This window comes from Xyrauchen texanus, chromosome 4, assembly GCF_025860055.1.
Source record: "Xyrauchen texanus isolate HMW12.3.18 chromosome 4, RBS_HiC_50CHRs, whole genome shotgun sequence".
Classification (NCBI taxonomy): Eukaryota; Metazoa; Chordata; class Actinopteri; order Cypriniformes; family Catostomidae; genus Xyrauchen; species Xyrauchen texanus.
The window spans coordinates 39,733,304-39,753,497 of record NC_068279.1 but is presented as its reverse complement, the minus strand read 5'-3'; the positions used below and the strand labels follow the sequence as shown (position 1 = coordinate 39,753,497).

At 39.0% G+C, this 20,194-nt stretch overlaps 1 protein-coding gene across 2 annotated transcripts; it reads left to right on the top strand.

Moving 5' to 3' along the window:
• The first annotated feature begins 1,266 nt into the window (after positions 1-1,266).
• Positions 1,267-9,142, top strand: LOC127642967 (nucleus accumbens-associated protein 2-like). Of its 2 annotated transcripts, none has more exons than XM_052125454.1 (6): positions 1,267-1,440; positions 1,718-2,565; positions 2,649-2,825; positions 2,960-3,065; positions 4,059-4,156; positions 8,099-9,142. In XM_052125454.1, the coding sequence occupies exons 2-6, from the start codon at positions 1,764-1,766 to the stop codon at positions 8,623-8,625; spliced, it is 1,710 nt and encodes a 569-aa protein (XP_051981414.1). In that variant the 5' UTR covers positions 1,267-1,440; positions 1,718-1,763; the 3' UTR covers positions 8,626-9,142. The 2 variants fall into 2 exon arrangements, with proteins under 2 accessions (XP_051981414.1, XP_051981415.1); XM_052125455.1 differs by having other exon boundaries at positions 1,267-1,445.
• Positions 9,143-20,194: the final 11,052 nt, after the last annotated feature.

Here is a 20,194-nt window from a genome sequence, read left to right as displayed (position 1 = left end):
CCCCACCAGCTCGGACTGCAGTCTGGTCTCCTCAGGGACCTCATACATGTGACCATTCTGATGTTGTCCATTGCTAGAACTCCAGCTGATCCAACTTAACAGATGTCTGCACAGGCACAGTTGTTTTGAAATGTAAAATGACTGCCTATGTGATCTCTTTGAACTGTGTGCCTTTCACACAGGAAATAAAGTTTGAGGGCAATTTCTATAATAAATATCTTGAACAATTTTAGAGACTGCTCAGTGTCACATGATTTGATGTAAATCCCTTGCCTTTAGTTGCACAACTTTCAAAGGTACCAGTCAATTTATGCAGTATTTGCATTGCATGTGTCTGCCACATATTATGGATTTATTATCTTTTCTTTTTTTTTTCATTTAAAATGAGATGCAAGCCTGGAATTTGACAGACATTTTTTATGTTTTTTTCTAATAGTGCTGACTCACACTGTAGCTAAACAGCGTCTCGGCATTAAAAGCTAGTGAGTCAAAGAGGGAAACAAACCGCCTTTCCTTTTTCCTCGCTTTGCTGAGAGATGCTACTTTACTGCCCCAGTGCTCTGTACACAACTCTTACTTGCACATACTGTAGTCTTCCAGCCATTAGTCTTCTCTATCACAGACTAATACATGCAGTCTTAAAATGCTACTCAGTTGGATGTACTGATCTGACATTTAGGGCAGCTTTGAGGCTGAGTGTTGCTTTTTTTGATCTTATCACTTGAGTATCTGTCTGATGCCGTGTTGGCACATCTGATTGGGTATGCAGACTCTGTACTGAGCATGCCAGCCTGTGACAGGGACTGCAATGCAGAGCTGCTCTCCTGGCACACTCCATTTGTCTGCCCTTAATGTAAATAATCCTGAGCACGGAGCCGATTGTGGCAGAGACAGCTCCTGATGGATTATGTGTCTACACGCCTTTTGGTTGGTGCATGGAGGTTGATACGGGGTGAACGCTCCCGTTCTTCTCTTTTCTTCATCTTCTGACAAATAAAAGTGAGCCATTACTCTCTCTCTCTCTCTCTCTCTCTCTCTCTCTCTCTCTTTCTGTCTTGTCTGTCTTTTGTCTCCATCGCACATGAACACGTTTACTCTCTGCAGGGCAGTTATCCGCATCTCTCTCTCTCTCCCTCTCTCCCTCTCACTCTGTGTCCTTAAATGACTTTCCTTTAGTCTCACTCCCTCCTCCTCTCCATAGTCTCTGTGTATATGCCTATAGCCTCTCTCCCCCTTTCTGTGACATACAGTAGATGGTGCATCGATTGCACACAGACGCTCCCTTTACTTCTCGCTGGCTTAGTCCTGTGCGGGGATGAAGAGGACGGATTGAGACATATCTCTCTGCATCTTAAGCTACCTTTCCTTATGCTGGGCTAATGTGAGGAGTCTGTCTGCGTTCTCTCTCTCTCTCCCATCTCGGAGGATTCTGCTATAGAGGTCAGGTAGTGGCAGGGTTGCGAGGGAGGGTGGGTGTGTTGGTGGGTCACTTTTCAGCTTCTTTTGAACACTCAGAGCAATCTTATTGCTGAGTTTTCAAACATGCAGACTCTAGTAATGTTGGGTTGAAGAAAGCTGTTTACCAAGGGAGTTGCTGTGCAGAATATCTGTCGCATTTTTTTATATTTATGTTTCTGTAACAACATTGCAATACTTGCCTTAAGCCTCACCTTCTTCCCATCCAACTTGACACTATCTTGACTCTCTGCTGTCTTAGATGTCTGGTGAAAACGTCCTGTCTTCTCCAATAATCTGAAACTGGCATGATGTCACAGCTCTTGCACATGGAGATCCCAAACTTTGGCAGCACAGTTCTGGACAGCCTAAATGAACAGCGGTTGCTGGGCCAGCACTGCGATGTGGCCATCATGGTCAATGGACAGGCCTTCAAGGCCCACCGTGCCGTGCTGGCGGCCAGCAGCCTGTACTTCCGTGATTTGTTCAGCGGTAGCACCCAGACTCTCTTTGAGCTGCCCTCGTCTGTGGCCCCATCCTGTTTCCGGCAGATCTTGTCATTCTGCTACACGGGCAGGATGACAGTGAGTGCCAGTGATCAGCTGATGGTCATGTACACTGCAGGCTACCTTCAGATCCAGAACATTGTGGAACGAGGAATGGACCTCATGTTCAAGACCAGCGCTCCATACTGCGACTCCCAGACATCTGCCACAGACGATCCCCCCAGCCCAAACAACAACAACAACAACTCCTCCCTGTTGCTAGGTGACCACACAACTGTCTGCAAGATCAAGGAGGAGAATCTGGAGACCTCGGTGTGTGCTCCGAGCGTAGAGCAAAAGCATGCTGAGGAGGATAGGGGCACAAGGGGCAGATCTTCAAGGATGAGCACTCTTTTCTACACCGGTGGAGGTGGCAATGGGGTAATACCTGTGATGCATCCCTATGAGCACTCCACCAGGGATCACTCCAGCCCTGGAGCCTCAAGCCTCCCAACCACAGACAGCCCAACGTCACATCAAAATGAGGAGGAGGATTTTGAGGATGACTCATATGAGAGCCTAACAAATGGAAAGATCTATGGGGGCACGGCCAGTCTCTTTGGCAGTAAATGACCTGTAATGAACTACTCTTATGTGCCAAAAAAGCTCAAAAATCTAGGAATTAATTCCTGTTTTGTCTCTTTGCAGTACAAGAGAAGATGGAGGTGTCCTCCCTGCCTCTGTCCTTGGAGAACCGCTTCTGTGTGCTGCTGGGAGGAGACAGAGAGGCTCTGCCCGCTGGTCTCATTAGCCAGATCGGCTACCGTTGCCACCCTGCTCTCTACACAGAGGGAGACCCTGGAGAGAGGCTGGAGCTTATTGGAGGTGAGGCCTAAATAATGCCACCCTATCTGAATATCCATGTACAGCTGAATTATTTATCAATTCAGACTGAGTCATTTGAGTCACTGATTCAGGGCTAAGGTCTCCTTGTTTCTCTGTTGTTCGTGCTGTGGAAGGATCTGGTGTCTTCATGACGCGTGGTCAGCTGATGAACTGTCACCTCTGCGCTGGGGTCAAGCACAAAGTCCTGCTGAGACGCCTCCTAGCTGCTTTTTTTGACAGGTCAAATATAACAAGGATGTGTGTGCAGCTTTAGAATGTATGAAATACAACAACACAGTTTTTCCATAGAAATTAACAAGCCCCGTAAAGCAGATGTGGAGCCACAAATGTGTTGTAGTAATGTCTGAAGTACCAGTGCTTTGGTAATAAGTTAATAATAAAACATATTACATTTCAATAATTAACAAAATATATTAGTATTAACTAATAGATATAAATTAATGATATCTGTCTTTTTACAGTATCGATAACAACATATACAGACTCAATTCAGTACACACGTGCAGTCTTGTTGGTAGCTGCTTTCCAGCATTCATGTACGTGCATGCGTTCGTTGCTGTGTCTGGTCAACATTTCTGTCTTGGTGAAATATTGGGAACTGTGTTGAGTTGGTCAATAGACGTGCATATAAAATATTTAGATACTGTATGTAATCCTGAAAACAAAGCATAATAGATACACAAAATGTGCTCAAGGAATTTGCAAACTGTAACCATTTTTTCCTCAAGGATATATTTTCTACTATTCACAGCCTGCTATATTCTAAACTAACTAAAAGCACTCCAAAAATCAATTATATAACTCTGTCATGTAATGTTGAACTACGGAATGTTGAAAGGAACAATATAGTGGGTTTTTTATCACGTTTTAGTGTCAAAAGCACACAATTTCTGATTTTTGAAGCAGAGACAAAGTTAGTGGGTCCTTTTTCTTTTCAGATTTGGTAATATTTAAAGATTTACTATTTAAATGACATCTCAAAGATGTAAATTCTCTTCATTTAAACCTATATTATAAAGTGTATTATATTCCAAAATGTCAAAGGATGGCCCCATGTGTATCCACAGAGGTCTGAGCTATGCCCCAAATATCTACTGACCCTAGAACTGCCCCTGTATGGAATATATCAGTATATTGTATGTGAAAAATGGTGTTTTAGAAAAATTTGGTATGTGTGCCCCCTAGTGGTTGAGTATGATATTTTGCCTGCAGGAACACACTTGCAGACAGCTGTGGTACTGGAATTCGTTCTTCTAACTGTGATCCAAACCGCAAACCACTGGACAGCCGCATCCTCAACACGGTCAAACGTGAGTGGCCCTTTTACAATCATCTGTACAGGTGCAGTCACACAGTTGTTCCAAAACCTAGAGAGCTGCCTTAGGAGGCATCATAGGCACACTCCAGATGTAAAAACGGTTCCAAAAGATAAAGCATCTTAATTATGCTGCCTCCAAAGAAGCCTGATTTTTTCCAAAATCTAAGACAGCATCACTTGGTTTTGAAACAGTGCTAAAGTGTTGTGTGACTGTAATGTCAAGCAGAGTATGTGAGTGGAGTGGAGTAGCAACAATATCCCCTCCGCGCTCAAAGCATTCTTTAATCACTCTGCTCCAGCTCCACTCTGGGTTGTCCATTTCCTGCTCCTCGCTCGCTCCGTGCTCTTGGATTAGCAAAATTAGCGCCTAAATACCTCTCCACTGTAAAGTTATTTCAGTATGCTTTTTAATATCACAACCTTCCATGCAAAAGGTGTATTAAATAAAAAATAATTACACAATACTAGAAGAAAAGCTACAAAGTGCTTTATTAGAACACTAACATTAGCCCAAGACTAAATTAAATAATTATTTATAGCTTACGTTTGAAACATATCGGCAGCATTCTCCGGGTTTGATTAATTCAATTAATTGCTAGATGCAAAAAAAAAAAAAAAAAACATAAAATTAAAAATATAAATTACCAGAACAAAAACAAAACATTAAATTAAATCAAATTAATAAATATGTATTATTGCCTATTATTTTTTATTATCGTGCTTCTTTTAATTAACCTTGCCCTATAATTCTGTGAACGCAAAAAATATATGTATTCTCAGAATGTTCTACACATATTTTCTCTATTCGCATTTGCTGAGCTTCTTCATCTGCAAATGTATAATGCATAAATTAACTAAAATAAATTTAGATTACACAATATTAACATGTTGATTAGTTCAGTTGGTGTTTTGCTTCATTAAAAGTTCAATTCTATTTAATGCGGGACATAATAGCCTACAGTTAAGATTGAGATGCATTAGATTAGAATGATGATATGATCATTCAAAATATTTAATAGGGGATATATGAATTACTGAACTTTTTAGATTTTTCTCTCCACATGTGAACGGATTATCATCGTGTTTTTTGGACATGTCTTTTGGATTTCACAACAAACATTTGATCATGGCAATTCTCCTTCGCCATCGCCATCCCATCATTAATTTTCACTATGCCAGTTGACGTAAGAATAAAGAGACACAAGCATGTAGTTAAGTCAAGCTTTACGGCAAGCTTAACTCAATAATAGGGAGCGTGAAAACAGAAAGCGAAAGTAACCTTCGCGCTGGAGGTTGAACATTACCAAGTGCTGCTAGAACGAGAGAAAATAATGACCCTCCGATATTTAAAAACACGCTTGTAGCGAACACAAGTTGAGACAGTCACAATGTCGGGAAAAAACTGCTTTATTAAATAAAAGCAAAGCAGGCAAAAGTACAAAGGGCAAATCCAGAGGGAGAATCGTCGTCGAGGGAAGCGTAGGGTCAAAAGCCGGGGAATCAAAGTGAGTAGCGGGAAGGACTAAACAGGGGAGCTAGGGGAACAAGAGAGCTGGCAAGCTAAGGGGTAACGAATCACAGGGGGGTCAAAACTAGATGAGACTAGCGGGGGGCAAAGACACGGGAATCTAAATACAATAACCAACACTGGAGAAACAAATGCGTGTGGAATATATAGTGACGAGTGCAGGTGTAAACAATGAACAGGAGTGCAGATGACGCGAGTGCAGGTGTAAACAATGACGTGGTGATTGGGACGAGTGCAGGTGGTCATAATGTTCTGGATGAGGCGGAAGCGGCGAGTACGCCATGGAGTGCATGTGTGCCCGGGGAGATAGTCTACGAGCATGTAAGCTCGTAGGAGCAAAAACGAGCGTGCAAGCTCGAACGAGCAAAACGGGCGTGGAAGCCCGAGGGAGGAAAAAGAGCGTACGAGCTCAAGGGGGCGGAGCGAGGGAGCGGGGTTCGTGACACCGCTCCTCACTCCAGGCAAAATCATTCTGCTTCACTCCTCACTCTGGTCCCACTCCACTCCACTCCACTCACAAACTCTGGTGTCAAGAGCTACTATCTATAAATAGCAAAGCTACTAACTTACTGCATTTTTTTCAGTAGCGTGACAGTAGTTCAGTTATATTCACAATAGTATAGCTTTTCCAGTATAGTTACATTTTCCAGTAAGTAGTTCCAAAAAAATGCTACATTTATCTCTTTGTATTGCAAATGCAGCAATGGAGCCAAGGGAGCAATCAAATGCACTCCTAAACTGTTCTAAAGTTTAGCGCTAGAAATTCCAAATAATTTAAGTGAATCGGTTCTTTTCGACGATTCATGGAAATAAACTGCTTACAATAATCAAATCACTTAAATTTAGCATTGGGAACTCCAATTAATTTTAGTACCAGCGTCACATTAGCCGATTCAAAACAACTTAATTTTGGTTGAGGGTGTCACACTTGCTGACTGTTTTCTAAGATCTCGCTCTCTTTAGTCGGAGGTATGGCACACTTGCTGATCCAGAATGGTGGAGGTGTGACAGACATACTGATTCTCTCTCCGATACCTGTCATGTGAAACTTGCCAAAATAACAACAGGAGTACCGCATGAACATAAACAATTGCAATAGATTAATTTAGGATACAATTAATGGAGTAACTTTACCCTATGAATGTGTGTGATTGTGTATTTTTCCCTTCAGGGCTTGCCGTAGAAAGCGCATGTCCATATGCAGCTTTAAGTGAGTAAAGAAATTCTTTTAGTTGCCACAAATTTGCTGCAAACTTTTTCACTCATTAATGTTCACATGCCAATGAGCTTTGCGGCAAACTCTTCTCTGTCGCCAAAGATTTGCTGCAGGTTCACCTCTATCAGTAAAGATCTGCAGAGTTCTGGCAAACATTTGTGGTGAATAACAAGCTCATTTGCATGTTAAAATAATGATTGCTGAATTTGTGGCAAGTTTGCAGCAATTTTAAAGCATCTCTTGATTTTTTGTAAGGGTTACTTTCAATAAAAACTGTAGTGCCTCTGCTTTCTGATTTCATTAGTCGTTTTAGTGTAGGAGAACCCCAGGAAAAATGCTGGATGACAGAATCACTATGGATTACAAATGGCTCCGTGATCTCGCTGATGAAAACGTTCAGATCAGCATGATGTCTTGTCAGTTCTTCAGTAAAAGAAGATCATTGGTCTCTTGACGAGAACACAAGAGCCTGCCCCAGCAACTGAATGTTTTTTTCTGTCATGTTTGATGTGCTTTTCCAGTTGCTTGAACCATTAACTGGGAGTCCTGTCAATGAAGGGATTAAGAACCTCCCGCTGGCAGATGCTATTGCACGCTTTGTCTCTCACCTACTGGCCGGTGATTATGTAAATTAAGCTTACACCTACGAATTGTTGGAAATATCGGCTTGTGTGACGCCGGCTTAAATTAATTTGTTCACTTATATCATTCACTTAAGCCCTTGAGCAGACTTAAAGGACTTTGCCTATTTTTTGGAGCATTTAATATTTCATTAAAAATGATTTTATCATTATATTACAACTCAGTTATATATAATAGGATGTTTTCTAGTTTTGTTATTTTATATTTTGTATATAGTCTAGTATAAATTCATGTTCAGTCTATTAAACATATATATTCCTATTAAAAAAAACGAATTGCTATATATTAAAATATATTTTCTTTAAATATACCTTCAGTGTTGTTATCTTCTTTTTGTTAGTAGCTTGTAGTGTGTCCATCTAGTTTTTTTAAAGAGTAGCTTGACTGCAGTTTAACTTTTATGAGTAGCTTGTAGCTTAGGAAGCTACAGTTTCAAAGTACCTTTCCAATTACTTCTGTTAAGACATTGCAAGCAGTGTTTAAACTGCAGTTTTTGGCATATCTGCATTACTATTCATATTTGTCCTTTCTCTCTGTCCTCTCATTAGTCTACTGTCAGAACTTTGCCCCTAACTTCAAAGAGAGTGAAATGAATGTGATTGCTGCAGACATGTGCACAAACGCCCGGAGAGTTCGTAAACGCTGGCTCCCCAAAATCAAGTCCATGCTCCCAGAAGCCATTGAGGTATACAGGGGGACTGCAGTCCTAGGCCAGATGGAGGGAGCCACCCAGCAAAGTGGTGGTTTTCCATTTGAGTCAGAGTTCAAACACCTGACAGCATCAAATCTGACTCTGGAGCAGCATCTCTATGGAGACTGCAGAGAGACACTGAGGAATGGCTCTCACTTCACAGGAGTCAGTATAGAAGAGAGATCCAAAGGTGAAGCAGCCAAGCCTGAGACAGGGCAAGCCAGAGAGTCAGACACCCCTCAGGACATTGAGAGGCTTCCGGAGAGTCCTGAGAGAGCGGCCAGTGTGCTCGCCCTAAACCCAGCCAGCAAGAAAGGAGAAAAAGAGCGGGCAGCCAGCAGCCCTAGAACACAAAGAGGAACAGAACAGACAGAGACCACATAAAGAGGATCAGTGACTTCTTCCACTTCACAATATTATAAACTGTCTGCAGCTTCTCACATTAAAAAGGATCTCTAATGGCAAATCTCCCATGTTGCTGAACACACAGTGGCCCCAAGACGTATTGAGACACTTAGGCCAGGCTTACAAATGTATGAATGTCTTAGCATTACAGAATGTAACAAAATATCAAACCAATTTATTTTTAAAGAAATATAGCACAAAAAAAGCACTTTTCAAGCTAAATGTTTTACAAAAAGAAGTTGAAGTCTCTAACTAGAAAAAAAGATAGAACATTAAAAATGAAAACCATGAGTATTGGGACACATTGTCAGTAGTAGTGGAACATGTTCAAAGTTAATATGATGAACAACACGGTTACTCTGTGAACTTGAAGGGGCTGAGGTCATATAGTTACTAAAATCAATTTAAGATCAGTTGGTTAAAAGTAAATGCAAAACTGTCTAAGTTAGTTCTGAGAAACAGTCTAGCTTAGCTTTTTTAGTTTATTTTTTGCAAGTACCACTTGGATACAGTATCTCTCTCTCTCTCTCTCTCTCTCTCTCTCTCTCTCTCTCTGTATATATATATATATATATATATATATATATATATATATATATATATATATATATATATAATGCATTGTATTCATACCTTTTTTAAATGTGACTTAAATGTCAAAATACTACTTGTGGCAACTTGAACATAGAAGATGCATGATCATGGGAATTGGACATTTAACAATTGTGTCCAGGATAAATCAAACCTCTGCATCTAATATAAGAAATTGTAAGGATCTTACATAAACAAACCCCATACATTAAGGCAGTCTACAGTTTGTTTTATATATTTTTTTTTTTATGAATGCATGTGATACATAACCTCTGGCATTTCTTATACTCTTGCCAATTAAAGAAACAAATTGATCTTCTGCATGGCAAAAACAAGTGCAGGACAAAGGCTCTCTTTAATATAACACAGCATACATGCTTCAGAAATCAGAAGTATACTTTTGGATTCCGGTAGAAGAGAGTGGTTGCTATGTATAAAGCTGACTATGGGACTGCTGGGTTCAGTACAGTAAGGGAAGCTGAACCAAGAACAACAGTTCTCTAGAGAGTACACTAGACTCTCAGTTTTCCCTCCCAAGCTTTTTAATCTCACTCTCATTCTCAAGCTGCTGTATAGTAAATGCTTGCTAGTTTTTTGCATAGCAGCTGGCCTGGACATTTGAAACGCAATTGTATGATGTTTTTTGGAAGTGAAATAAAGGAAAGGATTATTTTGAGGGATATCTATGTGATGCTTATTTGGTCATCATTATTAATTATATTTTATAAAACTTTTACAAAACTATAGTAATACTTATTGTATAGTGTTAATAGATGAAACATAAATCATGAACTCAGTTTAACTTAAATGATAATGGTTAAGATTTATTGGATGATTCTTATATTATGTTTTATCTTATTTGCTTATCTGCATTACACCAAACTTCTTAAAAATAATGCAGACTTTCTTTAAGGTCACACAGATTTTCTTCCTTATATACATGGATGTACAGTACCATTCAAAAGTTTGGGGTCACATGTCAGTTGCTCATGATCTTAAAAACCTTTTGATCTGAAGGTGTATACTTAAATGTTTGAAATTAGTTTTATAGACAAAAATATAATTGTACCAACATATTCATTTATTTTATTACAAAACTTACATTTTATTTAAAAACAAAAACTTTTTGAAATGGATGACTTGGACCAAATAATAAAGAAAAGCAGCCAATAAGTGCCCAACATAGATGGGAACTCCTTCAATACTGTTTAAAAACATCCCAGGGTGATTCCTCAAGAAGTTGGTTGAGAAAATGTCAAGAGTACATTTCTGAAAATTCAAGGCAACGGGTGACTACTTTGAAGATGCTAAAATATAACATAGTTTTGATTTATTTTGGATTTTTTTAGTTACAACATAATTCCCATCTTTCCATTTCTATTATTCCATAGTTGTGATGACTTTACTATTATTCTAAAATGTGAAAAAAAAATTTTAAATTAAGAATAAGTGGGGAGTCACATGACGCCATGTGAGGAGCGGACGTGTAGGTGATGAGCTCTGCACACTTTGCTAGTTTTTAGTTCTTTTTGTGTTATAATCCAGTGAGATTTGATACACCCTGCTACATATTTGCTCTTTGAAGTCAATATGTCAAAAAAATCTAAGTCCTCGTGCTCTGGAGATATTAAAAGACACTTATGTGCTCAAGCTGAAACCTCTGATGGGCCTGTAGACTGGGGACTTGGTTTGGACGGTGCGGCGGGAGAAATTCAGCGTCAACTGTCCAACATGTTTGTGATGCTGACAAAAGTTGTCGCTGACTTAAAAGATCTCGATTACACCAATGAAAACAAAATTCTGTAAGTTGGTTACAGGAGTGGCAGATGTAGAGAAGCGGATTGATTATCTGGAATCATCGGAGAGGGAATTATCTGATAATCTGCTGGTGACCAAATTTGATTTGGAACACATTCTTGAAAATCTTGAAGATCTTGAGAATAGCAGCAGCAGGAATAACATCCGAATTGTTGGAATTCCTGAGCATGAGAAGGGCAAAGATATGGTGAAATTACAAGACGAGCTCTTCCCGAGTCTGCTCGACATAACAGGCCATAAGCTGGAAATCGAGTGAGCTCACAGAGTCCTGGCTCACAGATCCACGGAGGGAGACAGACCCCGATCAATTCTGGCAAAGATCCTGAGATCATCCAATAAAGATCTTGTGTTACGTGAGGCGAGGAACAAAGGAAAGCTTTCTTGGAAGAATCACAAAATTTTCTTGAACCCCGACTTTGACAAGAGAGAAATGTGATCGATTCAAGCAATGCAAAAAACTCTTATATCAATGGAAGATCACTTTTGCACTGATGTTCCCGGCCAAGTATAAATACTAAGGATGGCCACAAAGTATTTTTATGCCCCAAGCAAGAACTGTCCTTTATAAACCACTGGATTGAGTAAACCATTTGGTGTTTCTCATGTGAGTGGATTGACTCGCTGTACTTACTCTTGGCTGTCTGAGGAAGCTGGGTGCCGTTTTCATTTCTTTTTGTGTTGGTAATAATAACACTCCTTCAAGAAACACTCCTTTTGCATTGACGGAAGATCACTTTTACACTGAAGTTCCAGGCCAGTGATAAGGATGACCGCAAAATATCTACATGCCTACAACAAGCAATGTCTTTTATACAGTTGATGGACTGAGGAAGTCATGGTGTGTTTCTTTTGTGGCCTTTGAGTCAACTTGACTTGTTAAAAATTACTTGGCCGTACGAGGAACCAGGACACCTGTTTTGTTTCTTTTTATGCTGGTTCCGCCTAGCGGCTGGAGTTTGTTTTACAAATTATTTTCTGTTATGTAATTTTGCCTCACAAAATTTGTATTGAAACACCGGACTTGATCAATTAGATGGCAAAGTTGTTGCGGGGACACTCGTAGGCTTGCATGGACTCTTTGAGTTTAGAGGGAACGGTGCCGGTTGGTGATGTCGTGTGCGGGGTTGATGCACACGTTTTTCTGTTTGTTTTGTTTGAGGTTTTTTGTTGCACTAATGCTTAAATGTGGTCTTTATCATTTTATTTTTGACACACAATTTATTTTTTCTATTATATCAAAATGTCAAATGTTAATATGAGTGGATTGTCTCTATCCACATGGAATGTGAATGGGATGGGACACCCTATAAAAAGGAAGGTTATTTGTTTTCTGAGGCGTAAGAAATATGATATTGTGTTTCTTCAAGAAACTCATCTTTCCCTGCAGGAAGCTGGAAAATTTGGGAAGATATGGGATGGAAATGTTTTCTTTAGTGCTGGCTCAAGTAAAAGCAGTGGAGTCATTATATTGGTAAATAAACATCTACAATAAAAATTTCTCAAACAGATTAATGATAAATCAGGAAGAGTCATTATTGTTTTAGCTGAAATTCAAGGGCAAAGGTTGATTTTGGCTAATATTTACGCACCTAATGCTGATGATCAGGGCTTTTTTATAGATCTTGAAGGGATGTTGCAAGCCGCTGGCACCCCCATGATATAATATTGGGAGGAGACTTTAATCTATTGTTGGACTCAGTCCTTGATCATATTGAAGCAAAAGTGTGTAAGCTCCCTAGAGCAACATTGACGTTTCACAGGATGTGTAAATGTCTCGGTCTTATGTCTCTCGGGGGGTTAATATTCGGGGAGGGGGAAAAAGTTATGATTTCATGTGGTTTGATGTTGCACTTTCTGTTATGTCTATGTGATTTGCTGCACGGAATCAATAAAAATTGTTAATGACAAAAAAAAAAAAAAAAGTAATTGACCCTAAACTTTTGAATAGTTGTGTAACTGAATCTGTTCCCACAACAGGCAATTTTGTCCACTTTGTCCAGGCTCTGCAAAATAATTAAATATTGTTCATTTAAATACATATTTGATTCTGCTTTAAAATATTATTTTAAATCACACAATAACCTCTGATTTCTGAAAGGAAAACAGCATTGTCATAATGCATAACGATGAGGGGTTAGGGAGGAGCTAGGTAGGCACAGTAAGACAAGATGGGATCAAGTAATAGTGCTCTTTATAGTATCTGAAGTCTGTGAAAGAAGGTGGCTATATTTATAATAAAGTGCAAAGAAGAAAATCACAAAATAAACAAATCAAAAGAACAAAAAATATTTACAATTGCGCTCAGTACACATTGATTCAAAAATGTAACCAAAATTGCTAGGAGCAGCAAAACCTAGGCACTAAACAATGCATGTAGCAGCCTCATATAACACTCTTCAGATCTCTACAAAGCTCAAACAACCACAAAGGAGCTTAACTGCCCTCTAGAAAATCCAATTACACTCATGTTATTCAGGCTTTCTTTCCTGCCAAACCATAATGTATCATACCAATACAGGGTAGTGCTACTTCCCTATTTTTCACTCCACAATGAGTATGTCATCAGGCCGATTTTTACTTCTGTGTCGAATGTACGTTGTATATTGCGCATAGCTACGGCAGTGACAGCTATGAAAAATATAACTGCACGTCACGTCGACGCAGACCACAACAGCTATTATTGGTCCACTTTGTAACCAGAGACCGTTCCCCAGGATGATGACATGGGTATCTGAAGCGCTTCAATATTTCCAATATTATTTTGAGATCTATGCATTATTGGCCTATAATATTATTTGGATTTGGATTAAAGCAATTGTTTTAATCATCTACTATTTTTATATTATTTTTGTGCTTCATAAAGTTGCAAGAGAAATTTTACAAAATATATCTGTTTAAATCTTATAAACTCTAAAAGCTTTTTCTTTCTGACTCATGGATTTAACTTGATAATAATTTGATAATTTGACAAACTTTCCAATCAGCATGATGATTTGACCTTATGTTTGACAGTATGTGTACAGTAAATAATCATATTTCATAAGTTATGGAAATGGAACACTTCTTATTTATCAGCAAGTTAAAAAGCACCTGGAGTTGGTTATATTGTCTATATGCTTTGTAAAGCCTTTAAAATGACACCCAGTTTGTGTTATTCAGACAAGCATTTATTAATTAGCTAATTTCTTTTCTTATTAATTAGCTAATTTCTTTTTCAGCAGAGAACGTCAAAAGTATGCCAAAATATTACATTTTTATTATTGAAGCGAACAAGTTTACAGTAATTTCCTCAGTTAGTTTCTCCCTGCAGTCCAGGCAGCAACATGTATTATGAATCTTCTTTCGGCTGCTCCAGTTAGGGGTCGCTACAGCAGCAACATGTATAATAAATATCTAAATTTCAACATGATCACTTACTGAACTCGTTATTGATGCAACAATAATTTAATAAATACTTTTGAATTCAGGAATTAAATTGCTTAAAATGCTTTTGTTTATGTATGAAACCTTTAGTTAGCATTTTGTATGTAATCTCACAGAACGACGCAGACTCACCAATTGAGAACTATAAATGCAAATCGACACGTTGGCCACTACGCGGAGCTAACGTCGAAAGTTTGACGCAGAAGTATAAATCAGCCTTTAAAGTATACAGACATGACATTTTAAACCATACACAGAAGCAGAATGAAAACTCTTTCGTGACAAAAAACTCACATCAACACAAATATTAGTGACACCTAGTAATGAATAAATGGTATATCCCTCATTAAGCACGCTCCTTTGATTGCGCATGATCACCAGAGCAGACAAAGAAACCAAGGGAGAAACATATATATATATCAAACTATAAAACATAACTGTGTAGAGACAAATTATCAATAAATGACTGGTTACAACATTTATTGACTGTGTGGTTATTTGCATGAGACGATGCTGGCAGATAGTTGTAAGGAGATGGAATGTGACTTGCATGATGTCCGTGAATATATGAATATTTGTTGACAATGTCCGCATGTCCAAATTTATTTAACACATAAATGAACACAGAAGCATGATGAGTATGACTAAATGAAAGTGTCTCTTAACTGTAAAAATAAACAGTGTGCAGAAGAGATATAACAATACACAGAGCAGTGTGCTGTTGCCAGTGGTCATGATGAAATCAGCACTGCAGCTTGTCATTACTCAACTTCTCTCCCCTTAAGCCAACCGCTTCTCAGAGTGGTGGGACAAAATGTCAGCAATAATGTTCATAGGTCCGTCACTTTACTCAACCTTAAATGTAAAGGGCTGGAGGGAAAGGTACCAACAGTCAAGCCTTGCATTACTGTCTCTCATTTTATCAAGCCAGTGCAAGGCAAGATGATCAGTCTCTAACAAGTATTTGCCAGTCAAGTACTATTTCAAAGTATCTAATGCTCACTTGATGGCCAGAACCTCCTTCTCAAGTGTAGAGTACTTTGTTTCCAGAGGAAACAACTTTCAACTAATGTACTGTACAGGATGGCAATCCTCACTCTGTCCCTGCAATAGTACCGCACAAATATAAGACCCCTGAAGTGTTAGTCTGTACCGTGAAAGGAAGACTGAAATCAGGGCTCTGCAACACATGACTCTGACATAGACAAGCCCTCAAATAAGCTTGGTCACACTCTGGTTTTCAAATTACCTTTTGGGACTATTCCTCTTCATCAGGTCAGTAAGTACTTCCACTCAGCTGGAGAAATTGGGATGAACCTGCTTAACAATCCGCCTAGTCCCAGGAAGGATCTGACATATTCATGGTTGAGGGTTGAGGACAGGAAAGGATGTTGTATACTTTGTCCACTTGCTGTATGATGGAACCTCCTCTGAGTACATAGCCCAGGATTTCCTCTGGCTCAACCTCAGGCTTGGCTAGATGACACTACTTGACATTGACCACCAGACACTGTCTTGCCACTGGATCATGGAAAACACCTCAGCCAGATGTTCCAAGTGCTGCTCCTAGACAGCACTAAAGATGACAATGTCATCAATGTATATCACCACAAAGCTGTGAGTACCCCTTCACCAGCCACCGAAAGGTAAAAGCCCAGTAAAAACCCACTAGGGACGGGAAAAGTGGTCAGTTATTTAGATTAATCAGACATGAGGACTTGCCAGTATACTTTGCACAGGTCAAGAGTTATCAAATACTTGGCTTTTCCCAGACATTCAATCAGCTCATCATCTCTTGGCATAGGGTATTGATCATAGGCTGAAATGTAGGTAAGTTTTGGAAAATCCACACAACCTGAATGTGCCATCTTTCTTTGATACAAGCACAACAGGACTGCACCATACAATTCTTGATGGGTAAATAACTCCTAAATCTAACAGGGTCTATATACTTTATCTTCCAATTCTGCCAATTCTGTTGCTGAAGATACCTTCTGAAATTCGGCTCTTGAGCTGTCTGTTGCTTAGCAGTAAGATGGTTTAAAAATGGGTAATTGTATGAAATTTGGTTGGTGGGGAAGTACTGCTCTTCAAGCTCCTCTTCCTCATCCACTATCCATGCCCACAGCTGGTTTGACAGCCATCATTTCCTCTCCTGCCATGGCCTTAAGAGGTTAATGTGGAAGACTTGAGAGTTTTTTACAGCGGTTGGGTAAAGAGATCTCGTAATTGGTGGGATTCATTTTCCACAAAACCTCATACAGCCCTTGTCAGATGTTGGGAGAAGCAACAAGACGTTTTGGCCAGGAATCGATTTTCTTTTCCTTGACAATTTCCTTGTTATTGCTGAGCCTTACGCAAATTGCTGTTTACCATCTCTAACAACGAGTCCATGTTTTCTCTTATCTTTAAGACATTAGACAAGATGTTGCTTTGCTCACCTGGATTATTCCCTTCCCAAGCATCCTTCATTTACATTTACATTTATTCAAAGCGACTTACAAAAGAGGAAAAACATCAGTGAATCATCTTAGGGAGACAGTGGTACAAAAAGTGCCATATTACAAAGTTTCACTATCATCAGAATAGTAAACAAAACAGATTTAAGTGCAACAAGAAATGTAAGTATTTTTTTTAAGTGCTTTTTGAAAAGATGTGTTTTTGGAAAAGATGTGTTTTTAGCCGTTTTTTGAAGATAGAGATCATTATGTCCAACCGTTCTCGAACTTGCCATCCATAGAGCAACTCGAAGGGTGAGCAGACTTTTGAAGACTTGGGAATCTCAAAAAATAGGTATGCAACCACTGGTCCTAGTCTGCACCTGTTTTAGACACAAACTTGCATAACGTGGCTTTCAAGGTTTTGTTGAACCTTTCAACCACACTGCCAGTCTACATGTGTAAGGTGTGGTCTTTATGGGTCATATGCATAACATGGAGTAGACTTGCCTAATCAGCTTGGATGTGAAATTGGTACCTTGGGCAGTGATTATCTCTCTGGGTATTATATACCCATGGAAAGAGCTGAATGAGGGCATTGACAATTTGTCTTTATGTTCCTTTGGGGAAATGCTTCTGGTTATCTGTAGCATAGTCTGCAATGACTAGAATATAGTGATTTCCTACCCTACTCCTTTCAAGAGGACTGACCTCATCCATGGCAATGTGTTAAAAGGAGATTAACTAAGGGTGCTATGCCACCTTTCTTAGGTGGGCTCATTAACTGACATTCAGGACACAACATGTACAACCTGGGCGAATAATATCTCCTGGCAATTCTGGTCAACGTTTTCTGCTGACCAAAATGTCCTGCCATGGAACTGAATGGCCCAGTTCCAACACCTTAAACCTCATGAATTCAGGAACCACCAACATTTCTCCCTCAGCAATCTGTAAATACAACTTGTCATTCTTAATAGCACTCTTTCTGTCAAAGCATGCCAACATGACTCACAATGCCCACTTTCATGAACGGGGGATTCAACGTATTGTCCTGCCTCTGTAAATCCACTGTTGAAAGGAATCAACTCAAGGTCATCTGTACAGGGTTTAGGCAGCTTCTCAACCATAACTGTGCCCTAAACCCTAATTTGACGCTTCTCACTTCTAGAATTCTTGGTTTTATGGGCAAGGCAAAGTTGTCAGTGTCAGTCTATGACTCTCATTTTGTTTAGCCTAAGCCTTTGTAACTACGGTAGCTTCAGCTAGCCCTTTTGCACATTGCAGAAGGTCTACCAGTATTGGTACATCTCTGCCCAGAATGACTGGATAGGGTGACTGCTCCACTATATCAGCTGAAAGTCAATAGACTTGGGGCCTGTACCAAGAAGCCATTTTGGTGGCTAGCCAGCGTGAAGCATTTACATGTTTCCATTGATCAAGGTTTAAATATTGGGGTTGTACTTGCTTGTTTTAATAATTGGGTGGGGGGGGGTTTGGGGGGTTACTTCCCCCACATTCCCCCCTGAATCTACTCCCCTGATTGTGTACATACACAATTAGTGTTCAAACAATGTCCTGACCTAACCCTGATTCACTACGGTAAGCTTATAAAAAAATTCTGTTTTTGAGCCATCGCATCAGATTTGCCATGAAACCCTAGCTTAAGTTGTTCATCCTTGTGTTATTACATCATGCTTGTAAATACAGAAAAGAAGTACTGGCTGTTGCGTGTTCTGGCTTGAGAAACTACGATGTTCAGTTCAGTCATACTCACACCTTCCAGGACAGCATCGCAGCAATCTGGATGGATGGATCTTTTATGAGTTTGGAGTTGCATACCAACCATAATGCTAGAATATGTTTTCTGGTGTGGTTGTTTAAGCTAATATTGTTTTTATATTGATTGTCATGATTTTATGAAATGAGCATCACTCGTGTGTTTACTGATCTCAATGTATCTACGTTGTCAGGGGAAGGTACTGTGACGTTTACTAATGTATGACTTCTGAAATTGACTTATTGTAATTGCTATATTGCATTAATAAGCATATTATTTTCATGTTTAAAAAAGTATATTTTATCCCCATCATTATTGAATCCTTATTTTATATTTTTAATTTACAATGTTATGTGTGCATTGCATAGACTCTCTATTGTAGTTTGTAGAAATGTATTGTATTACAGTTTACTTGCATTATCAACTGAGGCTGCACAATGTAACATAAAAATAATAATGTTTTCCATTGAACTCGAGCTCGAAGGGCAGTGCCAAAACACGACTGATATTTTTTTTTTTTTTAAAGTGTTCTCCTGGAAATTGCTTGCAATTTTAAGTTTCAACCACAGATGTCACTAGAGAGCACAAAGCTATGTAGTTCAGCTTTAATGGAATATTCCGGGATCAATACAAGTTGAGCTCAATCGACACAATTGGTGGCATAATGTTGATAATAGTAAAAATGATTTTGACTCGTCCCTCCTTTTCTTTAAATAAAGCAAATAGATGTTACAGTGAAGCAGTTACAATGGAAGTGTATGTGGCCAATTTTTGGAGGGTTAAAAGGCAGAAATGTGAAACTTATCATTTTAAAATAGCACTTACTTTAATCTTCTTTAAAAACTCATGTAATATTTGAGCTGTAATTTTGTATAAATTGTTATTTTTACAGCCATTTTATGACAATAGGGTTTGTTGACATTTCATCGTCAAGTTGTAAAATTGGCTATAAATTCACACAGAAATGATTAATACGTGATTTATCACATTTAAATATTGTTTATGTCTTGTCTACATTTGAAAAAGCGAGTATTTAACATTCAAAAATTGGCCCCCATTCACTTCCATTGTAAGTGTATATGTGTGTGTGTGTGTGTGTGTGTGTGTGTGTGTGTGTGTGTGTGTGTGTGTGTGTGTGTGTTTATTTTTATATATACGTGTGTCATTTGTTTCTTTATCCATTCAGAACAATCATGTAATTAGGAAAATACCACAATTAATCCTTGAGATTTCCATTATCCAGCTCTGCGTGATTTAAAAAAAATGTATGACATAATATAAGAAGTATATAAGATTCCACACTTTTTGTGATCAGTAATCAAATAAGCAAATTTGTGACATTAACTAAATGGCACTCCATGCCAAAAAGGTTGCCGATCCCTAATCTAAATCAATGGATCACTGTAGCTCCCCTACTGGCTTTGAGCGTTATTTCATGTCATGTCATATAATGTTTTCCACCAGATGGCAACAAATGCTCCAAAAGTCTGACACAATA

Bases quoted from the DNA above. Each gene is read 5' to 3' on its own strand.
- LOC127642967 (XM_052125454.1), top strand. From the start codon at position 1,764: ATGATGTCACAGCTCTTGCACATGGAGATCCCAAACTTTGGCAGCACA. The intron at 2,826-2,959 runs GTGAGGCCTAAA...GTGCTGTGGAAG, and splicing joins GAGGCTGGAGCTTATTGGAG to GATCTGGTGTCTTCATGACG. The intron at 4,157-8,098 runs GTGAGTGGCCCT...TCCTCTCATTAG, and splicing joins CATCCTCAACACGGTCAAAC to TCTACTGTCAGAACTTTGCC.